Here is a 23,107-nt window from a genome sequence, read left to right on the forward strand (position 1 = left end):
ATGTGGTCGCACATAATTCTGCATTAGCAGGAAATTTTCTGCAACATATAGGGCGAATGGGACCACATGATGTTCTAAAATGTCTGTAATGTACCTTTGTTCAGTAAACCGTCCTCTAGCTACAAATACTAATTATGTGTGGCCCTTTTTATTAATCCCGCCCAACGTCATTACCGACCCGCCACCAAAATTAACCGTTCCCATTCATTCTCCTGCCCTTCTGTACCCTCTATGACGTCTATCGTCAGAAAAAAGTCAGTATCTGGATTCGCCGCTAAACATAGCCTGTATTCAATCTTCATTATCACAACTTGTTCACGAGGCAAATGTAGTCTTCGTCTCCTATGTTTTCTGGTAAGTAATGGATCAGTAGCTGCTCTAGCAGGCGTTATATTGATCTCCATAAGTCTTCTGCGGTTTGTATTTTGACTTATTCTGAAATTTTAGGCTCTAGGAACTCATTTTCTAAAGGAGTGTTTATCACAAACCGTTGCCGCAAGGCACCAAGATGGTTGACTAGTTGACATTAAATCTTTGAGTAAGCTGAATTTGGGTATACCCTTCTTCGTGAAGAGTAAAAACTCTAACACAATCAGCTTCTGACAAATTGCGGTTTTCTCGTTGCGACGGATTCGGTTTCCATATGTTTGGATAAGTAAAGCTAAAATCACGCCGAATATCAAAACTCTACGGAAGTAAAACGTATTGAATTCTGGATAGAGAAATATCAACATAGACACTTCTTATCTTTGTTCGTTCTTTTTGCCTCTAAAGAGGTACCTGTGAATTTGTTTACAATTCATCGAAAATTCAACCGTCAATAGTTCAGTTTAAGCAGTACATGTTCTATGACTTAAAAATATTTGAAATAAAACAATTTATAAGATTATGCATTAATTTTGGAGCGCAGTGTATTCTGTGCATACTGTATCATTACCAGTTAGCTAAAATTAAAAAAATCATATTTAAGATCAACTATAAGTTAAGAGAAGAAACTGTCAAATTTGGCAATCTTTTTTACAAAAAACGAGAGTTTTTTTCCCGCCACTACAATGGTATTACTCTGAACTAAGCGATATTTACCAAAATTAAAAAAAAAATTTAGCTATCCTGTGTAATTCTATTAGTTCAATAATACTTACGTTGTGTCAACAAAACTTTTGAATTTTTAATTATAAATAGGAAAATTACACTCCTAATCGTAATATAAAAAGCGGCAAAAGTAGGTAGTCCTTAACACCAATAACCGGTGCCCTGACAGTGTTTTTTCTAAGATTTTAATTTCTAATGAATCTAGCTTTAAAACAAAATGTGCGTTTTAATTTTGTTAAAACTTGTTTTGCTAGAATGAAAAGTTCATACTTACAATCTGAATATTTCCGATTATTTAACTACATAGACAATTATGCTCTAAAAAAGAAATACGAGTATGAGTTATAGTAGAGAATGTAGAATTGTAAACAAACTGATATTGAGTTTATAACCAAACTCAAAGTATTACAAATAAAGCATTTAAGGCGAAACAAGTAACCAAACTAATAGAGTTCGATTCCTTTGGTTGGCTTTCCTCCGTGTTACATGTTATTAAAGTCTTTAAGAAAAAGAGATCAATAGTAGAGGATTATCATATTTACACATTGTATAAGCACATCTATTTTGCTATATTATAGATTTAATTCAAAATAATTAAACAAATATTTTTTGAAAAATTACACTAGCTTGTGTTAAATAAATCGTAAAACATAAAGAACAGTGAAGAATATTTCTTAAATAAATAAATATACCTGACATTGCAAAAATTATTAAAACGAACACCTGAATCTTAAAAAACCTTAAATTTTATACATTGAACATTTTGTTTACAACATTCATTAATCTATCACAAAATTTTTACAATTATTATAGTTTTAGAACTTAAACAAACAAATCAAACCTGGATACCTACTAATTTATTATTTTTGCCTTTTTTTTTCAAATGCAATTTTAAAATTTCCCCAAATGATGACCTTAATCTACATATTATCACAATGTAGTCGTACGATTAACAACCGCGTCGGGCAAGTTCGAACTTCCACTACTAACAACATCGGGATTATTCCCATTACTTCCGCTTATAATATCATCGAATTTCCACAGTATTTTATCGGGCACGTCCGTCCCTGATACTAAAATCCTACCGCCTGCATCACGTGTCACCACCACGTCACATTGTTGCACGTAATCGGATTGGCGATAAGTGTCGTCAGTCGGATCGGAGCGATAGTTAACGCCGCCTACAGATACGAACCGACGAATCGACGCGCACTTCATCGTATCGATACTAACGTCAGGTCTGGACTGGCTCGTGTGATAATTTAACGTTGCAGATTTTTGGGAGGTGGAGGGACCTCCACAACAGTCTCGTATCGAATTAGGTGCGCAGGCGAAAGTTGAGTATCCGCCCGAGGCGAGTCGTCGCTAAGTGTCTACATCGTAGGTCACAGGAGATTTTTTCAGGTCCATCATGGGAAGAATTACGCCTTCCTGTAATATAAAATAATATTTTGTTATTAATTTAAATTGTTTTTCTTTATTTGAAAAAAACAAAGTTTATAAGATCACACCTGAAAATATTGTTGATTTAAATGATCGAATTGCTCGGGAAAGCTTTGCTTACTTGTTTTTGCATTTGTTTTGCAATAAGTTATTTAAAACAGTTTAAGTCCGGAAATTGATCCTATATCTGTTATATACCGGCATACCTGTTTCGTTTTTTTTACTAATGAGGTACGTCCTTACCGAGCCCACGCCATCTTCTCGACTTGGTGTGTACGTGGCAACCGATTGTGTCGATCGACAAAATTAATCAAAGTAGTAAACATCAAAGAGGAGTCGATCGAATTTACGTGTTAACATTTGACAAACTGAAATTGTAGTACTCAGAGACGTCTTATCCTGTTGACATAGTAACTCGTCGCTGTATGTTTTGGTTGGATCAATGGAATAGGAACAAGATAAAGTCACAGCTTTTAATGGAGCATATAAACTAAAAAGAAATCTATGGGACTCTAAAACTAAAAACCATAAGAACAGAAACTTGAGGCACGATGCCCTTTTCGAAATTGCTAAAGAATTTAACGCTGAGAAGCAAGTGGTAGAGCAAAAAATTAGAAATCTGGCTCTGGAACGGGGAATATGTATGAAAGTATAAAATTCTTACAAGACCGAAATAGGCCCAGATGGATGTTGGATTCAGAGGTACGTACATATACCTCGGAACTAGCTATGTTTTTAGGTTTGAAAACGAATTTTTGTACATAAGCGAGACATATTGGTAATCTAAGCCGAAGGCATCATCCTCGTTAGACATGTTGATACTGACTGTTCGATAAAAATTCTATTAAATCTGGTGTGGACAGATGCATCTTTTATCAATCAATACTGACTCACATAGATTCTCTTGATTGACAGTGTCGACTCGGTGGGGACGTAGCTTAATATTATACAAGGTGTCTACTATAAAAACCGCCAAATTTTAAGAAGTGATTAAACAAGTCATTTGCAACAAAAAAGTCGTATAACATTTTTTCGAAAAGTTGTTAGTTCTTCTGGTATTTAAATTTTTTTTGATTTTATCAAATTTCTTTGTTTTTTTTTTCATATAGTCATAACTTAGATGACTTGGTATAAAGTTGACCAATCTACAAACTGGAAATAACTATACATATACGAAAAAAATACGGAAAAATATGTCGTTTTTTCAAATAAATCCTCCTAAGTTTTATGGGTCTATGATTTTGGATACAACAAAAGTTATACATGAAAACCACATTTTTGAAATTTTATTATGGTGTTACAACATAATTCGTATATTTAGAATATGTTTAGTGTTTTAAGGTATTCATTACAACTCTTATAGCAGCGGCTGTATTCAGTCTAAATAAACGAAATATTTATTGTAGTTAGTCTACGGTATCAGCTTTACCTTTCGATAAAGTCTGAAATTTTTATTTACAGAATCACTTATATAAATTTACCAATTTACTTGAATAAAATGCGCAACATTTTTATATTTTTTAAATAGAATATCCTAATTTATTTCTTTTATGAAATGTGTTAACTCGCTTTTTTGGAAATATATTACTTTCTTTAAAAAATGATGCGAGTAAAAGCGCATAACTGTGTATTTGTTAAAATTCTATTAGGATTCCATAGAAAAATTTGTTTGCATTGTTGTTAGATTATCGGCAAAAATACATTTTTAGATATTTCGCATTAAAGTTGAAATATATAATATAAGGGTTACATATGAAAAACATAACAGCTATAAATGAAGTAAATAAAATGAGAGAAACTGGTTGGTATTAATGAAGTTTCATTACATGAATGCTTCGAAGTGACCATGTTCATCCTTTCCATATTCAGCTATTTTAGGAATTATAGCCGCAAGTTTATAAAACACAACTTACTTTTTATCAATGGACACAAAATATGGTGTATTAACTATGTATGAATTTATACTAACAAACATGAATTAAAACATTAAACTTTAGTTAAAAATAAAATTGTAACTACACTACAAACAATTTTTAAAATTACCCCCTAAGTCATGTGCGCAAGCATCAATTCTTTTTAAAAATGAATCCATCCATGTCCCTCAAAAAAACGCGGTCCAATGACATATATCCCAATAATCCCTGCTTAACCACTAATAGACCAACTATTTTTCCGCATAAAAAAGGACTAGTGATAGCATAATAATGATAATTGGGCCTGTTAACGCTTCCATTATTAGGAAAAGTTGCTCATCAACGTATCATTTAAAAATCCAGATTGATGCATCATATTTCGTCCATTAATAAAAAGCAAGTCATCTTTCATAATCTTGCTACTGCAATTCATGCAATATCTAAATATGGTAAAGATAAAAATATTCACTGCGAAGCATTCGTGTAATGGAACTTACACTAACTAATATCGGTAATTCTCTAACTAGTTGTCTAGTACTTTTTTAGGGGCACACAACACTTTCTATCCTTTCAAATATTTCTTGTCCTATTTTTTTTACTAATTAAGAGGTCAAAAGTTATATCATAACCGTTATTATATTTTTTTAAGTACTGAAAAAAAAGTTATAGAATTTTAAATTAAATAAACTTTAAAATGCTTTTAGCATACCTAGGAAGTAATATGTGGTACCAATATTAAAAAAAAAGATATATAATTTAAATAAAAATAATATCCTTTAAAGGAAAACCATTTTATTTTTATCAAAGCTTAAATATTAAGGCTAATATGTCTTTTAGACAATCTGCATATATAATGTAAACATTATAGGTTTACATTCATTTCCTTAAAAAAAAATTCGTACGAGTACACATAACATTTGTCAATAAAATCCCAAAAATGACTGTGTTATCAAGTTTCAATACACTCAAGAAAATCACGTTTTAAATATTTAAAGCCACCCCCGCCTTACGTACTGATTTTTAAATCCCAGGCAACCCTTCTTATATTAAATTATTTACAAAAGAGTCAGGGACATAGACAGAAGCAATAAAAAACTCAGGAAGCCTGAAGAGACTAAATAAATTATTCTAAGCTCCATAAATTTAAACTGAAGCCCGACGGGTGGGGATTTTCATATTTCCCTTATGATAGGATTTAAATCAAATGCGCTTATAAGTGGGTATTGCAGAAAAATGTATTACGCTCGCTGCATTTTTATTGTTTCTGTTACCCTACAAATCTAATATATTCATATATAAGTTTTCTCGAGTTTTTAATTAAATTTTTCATGCAAAAAGATTAATTAATTTAATAATTTATTTATTTTATTATTATTTATTTATTATTAATTTAATAATTTATTAAATAATTTAATAAATAATTAACCAGAATAAAGAAATTCCTCTTTTTAAGAAAAAAAATATATTTAGCTTACCCCATTGAGGTGCGGTAAATCTAAAGCTGCTGGTACATAGGTTGTAGCGGGACTACACCTTGTGCAACTTCTTCTTAAAGCAGGTCTTTGCCTTGAACCGTGACACCTATAATAAAAAATTATACAAAATAATTTTTTCATATATTTAGATAAATAGGATAATTTAAAAATGGTAACTACCTCATAGCAAATCGTAGCTCTTCGGCCATTTCAGAACATAATGATTGCCTGTCGGTCTGAGCATTTTTCTTGCTATTCCAGCAAAACTCGAGTATAGCTACTAGAATGGCTAGGGCTAGGCCGCAGAGCAGAACCACAAAAACACCACCTAATAAATCAAAAATAAAATTAAATAAAACAAATATCAAAAAAATATTTGCATATACTCGTTAATTTATCGGAGCCATTATATTTCAAATTTCAAATGGGTAACATTAATATTCTCTGCAAAACAGTGAATTGCATTTTATGAAGTACATAAAGTTGCATTTTAATAAAATATAATTTAGTCAATTTAAGTTCCATGTTGTATATTTACAATTTTATTTGGCATTTTTATTAAAATCCTTAACAAACATACAATTTTTTTTAGGATATTAAGTGAAAATATGGTTTTTATAAAATAGTATGTCCTCATAATAATTTCTATTTAAGCATATTAAGACATTAGCTACAAAATATTGACTATTGATGTAAGAAAATTTAGGGCGCAAAGTAAATCATTATTTCTGTATTTAATTTGCTTTTTTATAAATTAACATAAAGAGGCAAATTTGTTAAGAAAATATTTAGAAAAATAGTGTAGTTAATTAAATTATATTTAAGTACCTTACACCACGTCATAAATAATAATAAGAAGAAAGGAATAAAAGCTTTATCAAAAATAACTAATAATGTTTAATCTACGAACTTCCTAACTAGTTTGATTTCACAAATGTATTATACATGACTAAAATTCGTTAAAAAAATACATAACTTAATTGTCTATGATTAGTATTAGATTTTTTACTCACAGACTCGTAAAGAATGATGTTCGTAATGGAATAATATAGTTCGTAATAATAAAATAATGTAGTATTCCCTTTTAAAAGTTTCATTCAAAACTAATAAACTGTTTGTTTTTGAAGATGGTAGACAATGGTACAGTGAAAACATCTTGTGAAACTTGCATTGTCTTATTTATTTAATGTAACACGACGTTTCGGTTGGTAAGTATCTCCAACCGTTATCAAGTGTAAACTACATTCAGTTTTATCTATATGAATGGTATAAATAAGACAGAGTTGTATAGCAAGAAGTAAGGTCAAGGTTCATCAGCATATAAATTAAAAAAAAACTTAGAGCATAATACATAAGTTTAAATTGTTAGGGAAATTTTAACTTCATTACAATAAGCAAACATTTATCAATTATCATCATCAAACTAGGGACAATTAAAATAAAAATATATTCATATCTAAAGTAAACCGAACTCTAGGCCAGCAAACAGTATTCTCTTTCGGTTCAAAATTTTATAACCCGATGCCAAATTAAATAAAGCAAATTAAATCCATAAAAAAAGGTAATGCCTTAGTTGCTCAATATGTTAAAACCTAAATTTTAAGCTACAAATTCTTCTTTTTAATCATTTCATTTAACACAGGGTACTTTTATTTGTGTTCTTTTAATTACTATGATCGTAAGATAACAACTTAACCTATTGTGATAACTTCGTTTAAGCATAGATGAAAACATTGCGATATTATCTAATAACTAGATGTTACACACACACACAAATACCCTTATATCTGGGTGTCATTTACCGTATTACCATTATTCTGTAATGTTATTTTGCCTTAACTAATTTGAATTTGAGTCACAGTTTTATCATTTGATTTTGTTCTTTTACAAATGTATCTTTATGCCTGACTAAAATTCATTATAAATGCATAACTTAAATGTATATGATCAGTATTAGATCCTTTACTCATAGGACCATTTAAGACATAGTTTTCTTTTAAAATTTGTAATTTACTTAGGTTAATAGGTGTCACTTAATGTATTACCATTATTTATGTAATGTTATTTTGCCTAGAAAATATATTTTATTTTGGAGTGCTCTTCTCTGCTCAAAACTTTTTAAAACATAAAAAGAAACACAAAGTCTAAACAGTTTTAAAATTGGTAAAACATGCAAAAGTTTATAGCACTAGTACGAAGCCCCAAGTGATTTAAGGATCCCACACTACCGTAACCGGTGACAAACTTTCAATAAAGTTAGACTTTTTAAACGATTTCGCTACGGGCCATAATTTTAAAATTCACCAAAGTATTGAAAAGTTAGGAAAACATTGCTGTCAAGAGGCCATTCGATGTAACGCGGATTCAACAGGTAACAAACCTCTAAGAGTTATATTTTATTTTTAAGGCTGAATTTCGGAACACTTTTTATAGGTTTTCGAGTATATGAATTGGCTGCATTTTTTAAGAAAATATAATTTTGCAATTTTTCTTTAGAAAAAAGTGGTATTAAAAAAACTTTTTCAGTATTTTGGTAAAAAATATTCGTTACATCCCTTTCAGCAATCGAATTGCAACGTCCCGCAAAAGTTTAGTCACGTAGAAGATAACTCACTTGGACACAATCGAATTCCACGCTCAATATTGTTTGATTCTGTTTTCAACTTTTAGTGGTGAAGTAGAATATTATTAAGTGTTCTATCTGGCAAACAATGAGAATACTATTTATTTAATTATCAAATAATGCATATGGTGAAAAAAATTGTTTATTAATTTATTTTGGAAACGCAGTAGATTATATAAGTTATATAAGAATTTATTATAATTTTGTGTAATTGAAATAAGCGTGTGTAAAATGCAACTTATAAGCCTATATTCAAAATTTTAAACACTTATTACCGAGGAAAGTTCAAAGTCAGTAAGTATTTATGATATAGCCAACTGACTAAGAAAATATCTAAAAAGCAAGTTATTAGTCTTAAATATTCCGGAGTCAACATTAGAACCTGTTGGACGTAGTAAAAGCATACACATTGCAACGGAAAAAGAAATAAGTACATAAGAGGAATACGCAACCAGAGATATCGTAAGATTAGACAGATAGATACAGAGGTTGCAGATACCATGTTGACAAGAAGGGTAAAAAAATCCAAAAAGTTTAACTCCCATTAAAGACTAAAAAAATAGATAAATGAAGAAGAAAAAAATTATAATGTTAAAAATGCTAAAAAATGTTAAATCATTTAGTATTACTTACATAATAAAATTTTTTCTTTAATTCTAGATACATTATTGTAAGCAAACTTGTGAAGATGTATATTTTATGTAATATGAACTACTTAAGAACTAGACACAAGTGTTGAAAATATTAAACTTAACGTAAGCAGAACTCTAAATAAATCGTACAAATCAACTTAAACTACAAAATACGAATAAAATAGTAGAAAGAATAGAAGAATAATTAACGTATTTACATTTTCATAATACTATAAAAAATCTTTTTGACATTGATTGTTAATTTTAGCTCCCAGTCAAGCAATAAGTTTTTTATATAATCTGATACCACTCAGTTTTACTATATTTAGTATATTAAAATTTTAGTTGATTAAATGATTAATCTCTGATTTTCTTTTCATATTATGTAATTTCATTTTAGAACTAATGATGAATATCTCCTATATTCTGAACACGTCGGATATTGTCTGGCAATCCAATCTGCGGCTATGGGACGTCCGTAAGGGGGATATACTTGTAAATAATGCACATAATGTAAAAAAATACATATAAAATACCCAGTAGTATGTGGTTTTTTATATAGTGATGCTCATAGATACTAAAGATAAAAACTTACAAGAATACTAAACGAAACAGAATTCCTCGCTACTAAATACTTTATAATTCAGCCTCCAAAAATTAACACTCCATTCACATTTAACGATTTGCATCTAATGAGTATTTTATCTGCAATTACTAAGATTTTTGAGCAAATACTTTACAATCAAATATATGAATAGTATTCACTGAACCCTATAAAATCCCTATCACACAAAACAGTTTTAGAAAAAATCTTAATAGTTCTGTCGCATTGTCTAATATTACAGATGACCTAATTAGAGTTTGAAATAAGAATATGAGTATTATTCTGGTATTATCAGATTTTTTTAGGAGTTCGATACCATCAATCATAATTTGTAGATACTTAGATCAAATAAATATTACTTGTAAGATTATTAACATATGTCGTCAGCAAAATGCATGCATTTGCTGACGACATTCAAATTTACTTTATTTTAGATTTTCCAATGAGGTTACATTTCGGCGTTTTTATAATAAAAATTATTAAAGATCCATCTTCCTCCTGGCATCCTTCAAGAAGGACTGATCTTTCGTAGACATATTCATAACTCAAATTTTAGATGTTTTAACGGTTCCACACTATCGGATTGCTATTTTAAAGATTAATTTATTAATTAGATTTTACCAATTTTTCTATTTTATGCATATCATTGCAGGAATGTACTTTTAAAAATATGGTCTTTTGCCACATTTCAGACGAATCGTAAATGACTTTCGGAATTAGAATATTCCAAATATCTGCATAGGCAAAAGTAGTCATTTTCAATGTCCTTCTCGATCACCCGATTTTAATCCTGTCGACTTTATAATCCTTTGGAAACATCTTAAGTTTGTAGTTTATAGCATAGATTTTGTTGAGTATGAAGTAGCTTTTTAACAGAGTAAAGAATATTTGTATCGAATTGTGAAGTAACCCATAGGTTTTAGGAAAGTTAATAAACAAACTATTTTGAGAGCCAAGATTTGCTTAGAGTAAATATGGCTAAAAACATTATTAAAAAAATATTTAACAAAGTAAAGCGTTAATAGTTGATCCACATAACCTTAATCCTAAATATATTTTTTTAGATGATTTTAATAATATACCATTATTGAAATAATTTTTCATACATTTTTTACCAAGAAATTTAAAATTATTATCCGAAAACAAGCTATAAATGTACATACATATATGACATATAAACGCATACATCCCCCTTAATTTAAAGTCGGTATTTTCATTTTAGTAAAATTCTCGGAATGCGGATCTCACTGGCTTATTTTACGCCCCAATATTTTTAAACTTATTAACTCAATTTTAAATATTTATATGAAAAACTTTCTGCGAAAAAATAAATCATATATTTTTAAGTAGTTTATTTCATTCCTATTTCTCTAATTAAAAAAGTTGAAAATTCAATCAAGCAGGGTAAGTTATCAGATAACATTTCACTCAAAATATATTACTATTTCCATTTAAAATATGGAAATAACTACAATAATTTCAAATTAACTTGTCTGATTTTTCGTAGTTAAAATTATTATTTAAAAGTAAATTAAGGATGTTTAAAAAAAATTGCAAATTATGACTTTAATTAATTTACCTATATTTTCTACTCCTAATGCATTAGCTTTAGATTCTTTACTTTTATCGTCCCTCGTACAAACATCCCCAGTATTCTTCCACCATTTATCATATAAAATTTGAATAACTCCCTTTTCCTGTAACTCTAAAATAGCCAATGAGATTTTATCCCTCCAGGGGCTCCCTTTTGGAGTAGCTATGCCGTAACCTTTTGAATCCAGAAGACCACCTAAAATAAATTAAGATATTTAAATAACGAACTTTTTAAGTGGCAAATAAAAATTATACCAATTTGTGTGAGGTTACAATCTCTTTGCACGGCATAGTCTAACATTGTGGATTCCATTAGGAAGGCATAATTTCCCTGTAAAACTCTGGCTATTCCATCCTCGTATGATTTTACGAAAACCGGTGGCCTCCGATTTTCCATGAAACGCCACATTTTTTGATAAATGCCTATTTTTGAATCCTATAAAAATAAATAAAAAAATATTTAAGTAATTAACTTTTTTTTACGTACTCTGAAAAACGTCATGGTGCTTCCACCTTCCAATGTTCCATAAGATATTTCAGTCTGATCAGCCAAATCTTGAGCATTTTCGATAGGAGTTATCATCCTTTCTACTGTTAAAAATGCTGCCAAATTGGCTGTATATGAAGATATAATTATTAACGTAAAAAACCACCATATACCACCTACAATTCTCGTTGAAGTAGCCTAAAAAAGACGCTAATTTATATGAGTAATGATTATTTTGTATATATTTATTCATTTGCAAAATAAGCAGTTTTTGCTAATAGTGCTAGCTACATACAAAAAAACCGATTTTTACAAACAATGTATGTCTACACTAGCGAAAAATTAATGATGTTGCGCTCGGTTGTTCATTATAAAACCGAGATAGCAATGCTATATCATTTTAAAGCAAATTTTAAACAAAACGTTGGTAATTTCTCTGGCGTAATTGCTTTATACTCAGCGATATTGCTTTGTGTTATTACTTTCAGGTATAAATACATTTGCTAAATAACATTTAATTAGGAAAAGGAGAAACAGTTCTTGTTTCATGTTCATTTTGATCCAAATGTTTATTTGCTTTAATTAAGCGATAATATTAAAGTAATTATTATAAGTTTATTCGCACTAAATTATAAAGAAAAGATATAATAAAAATTTAAATAAAATAAAGTTGTCTACTCATTATAAAGAACGAGAATATTGAAAAAGGCAAGAAAAAAAGATGCTGTATGCTATTTACTTGCTAGTTCAATTATTTTTTATTTTAAGACTTGACTTTTTTAATATTGTTTCTATTTGCTTTCAGGTTATTTAATAATTTATTACACTGTATCTGATTACTTTTAGCATTATGCACAGTAAAACTTTTTATACTTTCCTACCTCCATTAAATTTTTTGTTTCACCTTGTATAAAACAACAAACGAGTATAGAAAGAATAAAATCTTAAGCAAAAAAACAAATATGTATTTTATAAAGTTTAAGTTATACAATGAGCTAAAATATTAAGGGTAATAAGTTAACATAATAATTTTCTGATATACAATATTGCCTATTTAAAAGGTTTAATTAAAATTCCAAACAAAATATTTATTAGAAGTTAATATACAAAGCAAGCAAAATTTATTTAAATTGTACAAATTTATATTAGATTTTGAGTTTATATGAAAAAAAACTAACTATAAAAAAAAGAATTAAATTAAAAATTAATGTATTGATCCCTGATACCCTATATTGATTGTTTATAGGCTAAAAGATATTTTATTTTATTTACATATTTTTAAATTTAAAGGTATGCTGTTAGCTTAAGTTACTTTTTCACATAGTCCTTGTTTATTCCATGTCTATTATATTTTTCGTCCAGATATAAATATTAATGTTTTGTTTTTAGTATATATAAATAGTTTTGGAATCCGAGTTAGGTAAAGTTCCTTGTTATGGAAATAAAAAAATGATAAATTAGTTTAACTAAATATAAATGAATATTAATTATTAATGATATAACAAATAACCAGGGGTACTAGAAATTTTAGATAACCATGACTATCTAAAATTTCTAAATATTACCGTCCAATGCTTCAAAGCTATATGAGATAAATGTAAAAACCTAAAAAAAATCAATTTCTATCAGTTACAAGAATAACATAAGTAATAGTAATATAATATGTTAAAGAAATTTACTGAATGTTTAAAAAAATATTTTGAAACCTACATGGAAAATGTGAAATTTTATAATGTAAATTTTTCCAAATGTTAAAAGGCGACATGTAATAATATTTTAAGAAAACGTGGATCGCATCCATTTTGGTTATGCATTAAAGAAAAATATTTAAAAAAGTGTTGGAACGGCCCTTGGAGTATCGCAGAAATTAATAACTACATCATTTTAGCCACTAAAAATTAAGATATTCAGTTGCCATTAAGAGACAGATTATTTTATTTTTTCCAGGCACTCCAGTGAGAAAAATATTAATATCTAAATTTTTAGTTTATAAATTTTAGTAATTTTGCAAAACGAGCCATTGTGGTATCCCAAAAATCAATATTTATCAAATTTAGCCCCTAGAAATCAAAATATTCAATTGCTATTAACAGACGAATTATTTCATTTCTTCCAGGCGCAGTAGTGAGAAAAATATCAATATTTTCATCTTTAGTGTATAAATTTTGATAATTGATCATAAATGCTAGAAAGAGCATTGGAGTATCTCAGAAATCAATAACTATATCATTTTAGCTACTAGAAATCAAGTTATTCAGTTGCCAATAGGAATCGAATTATTTTATTTAGGTTTTAAGTAAAAATGTTTATGTAATTTTGAGTATATATGAATAAGAACTAATTATAAAAAAGAATAAAATTAAAAGATAATTCACTCAAATATAATTGATCCCTGGTTTAGATATTGATGGTTTGTAGAATAAAAGATATTTTATCATTTAAATTAACTCATCTAAGTATTTTTAATTTTAAAGTCATACAGTCAGCTTAAGTTAATTTTTCCTATAGCCTTTCATTATTCTATATCTATGTTATTTTTCTTTCAAAGTTAGAAACATTAAGACATATTATATTTTAACTAAAGTGAAAAGGTGTAATTCAATAACTCCCAATATTACTTTATAACTTTCAAGGTAAAAATTAAATTTTCATTTGTTTAAATCACAACTGAGCAATTTCACTCCTTACTTAATTTTAAATAACCACATCATGTTATCTTTATATCTAAATTATTAATGATATAATAATCATTAGCTAAACTTTAATTACTATTTACAAAAATATGAATAAAGGTATTTGTATTCCTAATTTTCATTTAAGTGTTAATAAAGCCAAATAATATTAAAAATAGACAGCGTAGAGCCCGAAATGATAATCGTAATCATATAACTTAATTTCCTAATTATTATGCATATGTTATATTTCCTAATTAAATATTACTATTATTAAATAATTTAAAATTTTCTCCATATATCCTCCATAATGCTTTATCTACATATTTTTACTATTATGAATACATCTTAATTAATGGAAAATTATTTTCAATAACTCAACTGCATTTAATTAATTTCAGTTAAACAGCCCATAATCCACAGCACTTCCGAGCGGTAGTTGTAATTAAAGATCGTGACATCTGCTTTTGCTTACGAATTAATTTATTATGCTTTATGGACCATGTTTTGTGTAAAATCTTTAATAGCATAATACTAAGGTACAAGTCTGTTTGCTAGATGTTTCTCTAGCTCCATTTATCTACAATTTTTTTATTTCTAGCATGATCTACTTGTCTACCTTGGGATTTAAATCAGAACCTTGCTGCATTAGACTTCCAATAGCAAACCAAAAACTATTTCCTATAGTAAATCCATTTTCCAATACGTCAAGTGTAGATATTTCCTCATGGTAGTGGTCATCGGGAAGGAACGTCCTGGTTTCTTGATACTTTAAATCCAAATCATCCTCTTGAATATAAAAGTTGTATTCAAAGTAATTTTAGACATATTTAGTACAGTAACAACCTGTTTCAGTTTCATCTTCATCTCTGTCACTACCTATTCCGGAAGATAAATCACTACCGCTAGCAGTTAGCATAAGTGTATGTTCACAATGTTCTTTTTGATGTAAATCTTTATATTTTTTTAGTAGACAGTCATCGCATAATTCCATTTCTTTCCATTCCATTGGTGAAAAACGGGCTACTATCCATATAGTTAAGGATACAAGAATATACGCTGCTACCATGAAAATCCATATTTCGATTGCCAAGGGAGTTAGAAATGAAAAGAGATTTGATGGGACTCTTTTGTAAACCTTGGAATAAAAAATAGGTTTTGTTATTTAACTGAAGTGAACATACGAAATAAAATCCAAGATGTAAACAAACACAATTTGATAAACTTAAAATAAGTATTATCAGTTGCTAAATTAATAGGTTCGTGGTGGTAGGTAAATGAAGTATTTTGATGATTTGGTAGTATGTTTTGTTTAGAGCTATTTAACTTGTCATATTAAATAAATTCTATTACTAATAATTACTACTAAAAAAGGAAAAAATAAGTATTCACTCACATTAAAATTACTTCTTTGATAGAAATTTATTATTAAATCTAAGATCATTTTAAAGCAAATATTAAAAACGCCCTTAAAGACAATATCCTAAGCCGCTACTTCTAAAAAATCCTTAACTTTCTATATCAATCATTTATAGCTGAGTCTCTTGATTTGGATTAAACTAATACCCGTGTCCATTTAAGTTATGCTATTATTATTATATTTTTTAATAGTTCTACCGACTAATTCTTAGTATGTAACTATTGTATTAAACCTAACTAAACTTTCTACACAAAAGCTCATAGACAATTAGAATAGGACTCAGTGGTAGAGAAAAGGGTATTGCCTAAACTTTAAACTAAGATTTGTATCCTCTTAGACGATATGGAAAAACATAATATTGTAAAAGTCGAATAAAATAGAAAGAAGACGTAAGATATCAAATATAAAAAATCAAAAGAAAAAAAGACAATGATAAAATAATAATAATTAAAAATATAAAATAAAAATGCGGTGAGAGTTATATATAATTAACAATAATTATATTTGCCTTATTTTGCGTATTTTATCAAGATATTATATAAAGGTGATCCCAGTTGACGGCGGTTATTTACCATATCAGAAAAGTGAAACGTAAGGGGGTATAAGGTGTATTATAATCTGTACAAATTAAATAGTAAGCATGAATAGTAGCTGTAAAAATAGTATGTATTTAATTAAGGTGCATATATACTAATACTAGGGATGGTAGATGTTCTCCAAAAAAAGACACTTAATGGACATCTTTCATTGAGACAACATTGTTTTCTTTCAAGCTTTGCAAGGAATTAGGGTAATTTATTATTGTCATCCTAAAGAAGGCTTATTATAAGTCAAAACTATAAAAGGAAAAAAATAAACAAAGAAATGAAAAATTTTAAGGCTCAGAGCTTTATTTGGATCAATATGCAATTAAACTTGAAAACGAAAAACAATTGAGTAGGTCACTAAAAAAACGTATTAAATTAAATAGTAATTTGCTTGAAGGGTCATTAATATGCCCAATCTTCCTATGTTTATTCAATGAATATAGTTCATAACTCTCACAGATTAAGGACGATGGCGTTTTAAAATCGCAAATATCTGTTAAGTGGTAATAATTATACTGCACTATCCTAGTTTGTACCCTTTTAAGGAGATATTTATAGCATTCATAGTGAGAAGGTACAAATATTATTTATATATTCCAGGCTATTCTTTACGAATCCTAAATAGAGTTGTTTTATACAATGTATAAGCTTTAAATCTTTGGAATTTCGCACAATATATCCATAAATCCTACATGCTCTATACACAACATCTTCTATAGACTCCTAGATAATCCATGCAAAATATTATTTTGCTTAGTATACATGTAACTGATTAAAGTTCGATTCCTTATATACATAAATACTGTGCATTTGTTGCTATTAAAATAATGCTCATTATACAGAGACCATTAAAAAATATTAGTTATCTGAATTTATAATGTTGTTATTGCATAACATTATGTTATTTGTACTGACATTGGAATAAAAATGTAAAAGTTTTAAATGATTTTGCTTAAAATTTTGTCAAGTTGTATTTCTTTTAGGTAAATATTAAAAGAAACGAAATTCTAAGCCAAGACTTCAAAAAATCCTTAATTTTCGATCTCTATCGGCATTAAAGTCTTTTAATTTGGAATAAACTAATAACCGTGTTTATTTAAGTTATGCTTTTTTTAGTTAATTAATTGGAGTAAAAATTACAAAAATTATTAGGAAAAATAGAATTTACCTCTACCCTTAGTTTATTTTAAATTTTCCACTCACCCTAATATTTTTACAAGACTAAATTGGAATTAAATTATACTATATTAGGCGTTATTTAATAGCATTTATTATGTTTTTAATTTAAGAATCTCTCATGTGTCGCCAGTACCACCGGAATTAAAAAATATTAGGATATAGTAGTAAAGTTATTTAATAGTAAACATTTAAAACTATTAACTATAAAACACTAACGAATTGAAGTTATTATGGAATAAAGGATAATTTATTTCTATTTAAATAATAAAATGATCCTATTAAGTATCCAAAAATATTTCACAGAAGAAATAGCTTAAAAGATGAAATCGTAAGATATCAAAAGTAATTGGGTCTATAACTTATAAGTAAATTAACAACAAAATTTTAGCTATTTGCAAACTTTTATTAGTTAACTTTCTTGTTATACCAACGTTTTGTCTTTAGTAAACCTACTAAATTAACATGCATCTAACTCTGTTTACCCATTTGCATCATGCACTTTATATGGAAATTTCTATATAAAATTGGGTCGAAAGCAAACCTTTGGATTTAATCCAGAGCCCTGTCTCAAAAACGTGCCAGTGATAAACCAAAAACTGTTCGACACCGAAAACTGGTTTTCCACTATATCGGAGTCCTGGTGACATGGGTGCGGGTTATTCCATTCGTACGGTGAAAATCGTGCCATTACGAACAGGGTAAAAGAAACTAACAGATACGCGGCTAATACGTAAATCCAGATTTCTACTGCCAGGGGGTTCATGAAACTGAATAATCGGGTAGGTTGGCTTGTGGGAACCTGAAAAATAGGTCCAAAAAAAATATTGTTATAAAATATAAAAATAAATTAAGTGATTTTAACACCAACTTTTATTTTATGCAGAAACTAAAGCCCATAAAAGATCGCTAATTGAAATTTATAAAAAAATTCATGCGCCTCTAACATACCTTAAACTCTCCTTATTTCATTACAAAGTGGAAATTAATCCGCAACAAGGAAATATCTTATTTTAATTAGAACACCTTAATATTTTCATTAATTTTATTACTAATATTATATAAGATAACTTCATTTTTTAGAAAGAAAACATCTGGTTAATAAGCGCCTTAATTTCCTTTTTATATTTTAAAGGCATATTTATTTAATTTTTTAGTACTAGCATTAAAGACTATCATAATAGTCTATTAAATACTATCAAAGTAGACTATAATAATAAAGAGATAAAGCTAAGTCGTTATATATTCACTATTGAGCTGAAAAAAGGCGCTAGATTAAGGTTTAATATTTAATATAAATAAAACGATAATAAATGCATCTGTATCAAAAAAATGGTATCGTAGGGTTTTGTTTTAATAACTATTTATGACCTATAAACCTTAAAAATTTAAAACACGTTTGCTACATCAATACAGTTAAAATCATCGAAAATATACGTATACAAACATATACCGACATACAAACCTGATTTTAAATTTAAGCTAGAAATTTATTAGTACACATATAATTTTATTAAAAAGATTTTCCTTTTCTGATGAAGACATACCAATAGCATCTTATGTTAGCATTTATTACCTTTAAATCTTAAGTGAAATGGAAATCCGCATTAGTCGTTGCAAATTTAAATAATTGGAAAATTGTGTAAAGGTTTTTTGTGGTTTTAAATAAATGGTTCGGTTTTAGAAAGAAATAAAATCATTTACGTTAAAATTTTGTTTTGGTTTAATAACATTTTATCAGGAAAATAAAATAAATTATTATTTATAAGGATTAAACCTTTTTGAAAACAATTGTTGGGGTACGAAGACATGTAATGGAACTATTTGATTTCTACTTAAAAAACACCATTCAGATAGTTGTAACGATTTTTTTAATTAAAGAATAAGTTTTTTTCATTACACTTATTAATATACCCAAAAGTACTTTCAGAGATACTTCTAATGGTAGCCAGAAGTTTTATTTTTAATTTAAATAAATAACTTTGGAATTCAAGTTCTTGTTAAGTAAATATACCGAATAAAAAAAATATTTTGAAACTAACCTAAGAAATTTTAAATGTTATAATGTCAATCTTTCCAACTATTTATTTATTTGAAAAGCGATATGCGAGAATATTTTAAGCATAACTGCATCATGTCCATTTTGATTATGCATTAAATGAAAATAATTGAATGAATGTGTATGAATTTTAGTAATTTTATCAAAAAGAGCTATTGGAGTATCGCAGAAATTAATATCACAATACATTAGTCACTAGAAATTAAGAGATTCAGTTGCGATTAAAAGATAAATTATTTTATTTCTTCCAGGCACTCTAACGAGAAAAATATCAGTAATATTCAATAATATTTAAAGATGAAAGTTGGAATTTTGTTGATGTTTGTAAGGAACACAACAATTTTAAGAAATTATTAATCCAGGACCTCGAAAGCTCAAAACTGACTACTACGCAAACAATAGCCTCAAAATATTGTGAGTGGTCAAACTCGAAGGACATTTAATAATCAACTTTAAAAAAATTATGCACAAATCTATTTGCTTTATAAGAATAATGTATCTGTGTTGATTTTCATATCTATAAAGTAGGTACAATTGTTAATTTTTTAGGTTCTAGTATCACTTTTATGACTGCTGAATGATCAGTAAGAAAATAGTAAAAAAAAAAATTTCTAGCATTAGGAGTTTTTAGTGTAGTGTAGTATTATATAATAGGTTAAAGAACTTTAAAAATTAATAATAGAAATGATGCCATAGCTTACTATTTCTTTGGAAAATTATAAAGGAAATAATTACTTAATGTAAGTATGTATGGTTATTACCACTAGCTGTAATTAGGTTAATTTATTATGATAGTGTAAGCAAGTTAGCTATCGAGAAAAAGGTTATTATACTTTACTTTAATTTATTATAATTTGAGTGATTAAATGTGTTTCATTTGAATATATTTCAATGTAAACCTAATTATTAAACATCACAAAAACTAAGAATATTCAAATAGGATATATATACCTTATTAAATTATTTATCTATAGATAGGTTTAACTCGTGAGAATCTCTATTCTTAGTATAATTGTTATTATATAGATTTGACATTTTACAATTTATTATGTTTTATTAGAAAAAAAAAACATACATATTTCATATTAGGCTTATCTTAGTATTTCTTTCACAAAAAAATTTAAGCCTCGTGATTTATAAAATATAACCTAAAGTCTTTCAATTAACGAGATCCATAACGTCGTTTAACCTGTTCATAACTTATCTAAAATACAACGCGAATTAATCCGCAACAGGGGAATATTTAATTTAAACCAAAAAAGCAATAAATTCAACGACATTGCGACGCGCTCCACTCGCAACAATCTAATAACCCTTGCCCGTTATTATTTGGCGAGGTTATAATAAATATCATCCCGCAGGGATAAACGAGAATTAAAAACTTAGCACCTTTAATATTTAGTAGTTAAAAATTCTTTTAATTTTAAGGTCATTTATTATTCTATATTTACAAAAAAAAACATAGAGTTATAACGAAAGAGGTGCCACCAAGGATTTACGAACATACCAGCGATGAAAATTGCCTGGTGTGACTTGGCAGCCATTCATTTCCGACGTATATCCGGTCAGAAATACAGAGCCCGCAAATTAACGAAGCAGGTATCGCAATAAATAACTTTGGGAAAAATTGAAACCCGTTCTATGGGGAGCTGTGTTTTTTTTTAATTTGCCTCTTTTCTCCCACGGGAACAATATTTACCATAAAGCTAAACTATAATGTTAACTACTAGACTATTTGTTACCTCTCTTAATTTGTTGATTTATTTTTTTTTTAATTTAGTTTGTAAGTTAGATTTTAAAAAGTTTATATATCAGTGTATGGTTATCCCTTTTTTGTATTATTACGATGGATTACAGCCCATTCTTTGAGTTTAACTTATAGTAAATTAAGTGAAAATAAGAGACGCAATTAGAGGCCTGAGTTATATACCTCTTTGTAAAGTTAATATTATTGTTCCAGCATATTGTTATCTTTGGCTTAGGTTAGTATTTGTTTCATATTATAACTTTTATTTATATATAAGGCAGTTGGCTTTTAAAAAAAAGTAACGTATTGTACTCATAGACAAAGGCTTTTGTTCTATTAATGTAAGTGCATATTTGTATTAAAATTATTATTTCTTCAATGTCGATTGATGAACTAAGTAATTCTTTGAATAAACTGAATATTGAACCTTCAGCTTGCTCAAATTTACTTTAAATGGAGAAGTGTTAAAATTAAGTTCTATTTTGATTTATTAATAAGAATAGAAAATTTAAAACTAGATAAGATAGAATAAAAGAAATTTTCAGTTATGTTAAAGAAATTATGATTAATTATAAAACATCTAAATTTAGAAAAAAATTATTTGTTTTAATTCTAGGATGGCACAATTCGGCTAGAATATTTAAATAACGTACCATTATTTGATGGAAAGCCATCTGAGCTTAATAGATATCTCGCTGTTTGCAAATCTATCATCAATATTTTTTACGATGCAAATAAGATTCAAAACTTTTAAATTTTAAATAGTCTGATAGATAAACTATTGAGAAGTGCCTCTCAGCAACTTTAACTGCCTGTAAGTGTCTTTTAGCTACTCATTAATTTATTTCAGGCACTTGATGTTAATCTGAGGATTTATTCGATGAATTTGAACCACGATGACTGCATGTAAGAGTCATCTAAGTACTCATAAACTTATTACAGATACTTGAAAGTAATTTGAAGGTCTATTCCAGGCATTTAAGTCACTTTGACTGGCTACAATATTTCTAATTATTACAGACACTCAAAGATAATCTGAGAGCCCATTTAAGGAATCTAAGTTACTTTGACTGCCTGTAAGTGTATTCTACATACTTATAAACTTATTTCAGCTATTCCAGTAATCTGAGGTTCTCTTCGCTTAATTTGAATCACTTCAAGTACCTGTCAAAGTGAAAAATGCTAAGTTTATATTAATAATGATATTGAAAATTAAACAAACGTTTTTGAAAGAAGAAGATATTCAAATTTTAAAATCCAGTCAGATAAAAGTCAAATTTTTAGAGGTGAATTAGTAGTGTTTATGTCACACAGTGACACAAGAAGTCCAGAGTCAAACCTAACCCAGACAAGATAATCGTAGTCAAAAAATTACCTATTCCTAAAACCACGAAATCGAAATCGATTTTTAATTTGTGAGCTTATAGCTGCAATCAAAATGAAGAACACATGAATTTGAGTCCAAAATATTCAAAATCAGACTTGACTAGTCTGTCAGACTAGACTAGACTCAGACCTAAGTGCAATGGTATTCGCACCATCTTCTACAACTTATAGATAAGTCCCTAATATTTACGTTTAAAT

At 28.0% G+C, this 23,107-nt stretch overlaps 1 protein-coding gene across 3 annotated transcripts in view; it reads right to left on the reverse strand.

The window, feature by feature from the left end:
• Positions 1–2,386: 2,386 nt before the first annotated feature.
• The window catches only part of LOC126740012 (glutamate receptor ionotropic, kainate 2), a 246,078-nt gene continuing 225,357 nt past the window's right edge, over positions 2,387–23,107 (reverse strand). The window contains exons 13-21 of one of the 3 annotated variants that reach the window (XM_050445866.1): positions 18,262–18,519; positions 15,381–15,672; positions 15,154–15,323; positions 11,863–12,060; positions 11,631–11,811; positions 11,362–11,571; positions 6,104–6,251; positions 5,924–6,029; positions 2,387–2,523 (exon numbers count right to left, since the gene is read on the reverse strand). In XM_050445866.1, coding sequence (XP_050301823.1) covers positions 2,458–2,523; positions 5,924–6,029; positions 6,104–6,251; positions 11,362–11,571; positions 11,631–11,811; positions 11,863–12,060; positions 15,154–15,323; positions 15,381–15,672; positions 18,262–18,519 — 1,629 coding nt within the window. In that variant the 3' untranslated portion in view covers positions 2,387–2,457. Of the gene's footprint in view, positions 2,524–5,923; positions 6,030–6,103; positions 6,252–11,361; positions 11,572–11,630; positions 11,812–11,862; positions 12,061–15,153; positions 15,324–15,380; positions 15,673–18,261; positions 18,520–23,107 lie in introns of those variants that run through there. The other 2 variants (XM_050445867.1, XR_007661767.1) reach the window with 2 other exon arrangements.

Source organism: Anthonomus grandis, chromosome 8 (assembly GCF_022605725.1).
Source record: "Anthonomus grandis grandis chromosome 8, icAntGran1.3, whole genome shotgun sequence".
In the NCBI taxonomy this organism is placed as follows: Eukaryota; Metazoa; Arthropoda; class Insecta; order Coleoptera; family Curculionidae; genus Anthonomus; species Anthonomus grandis.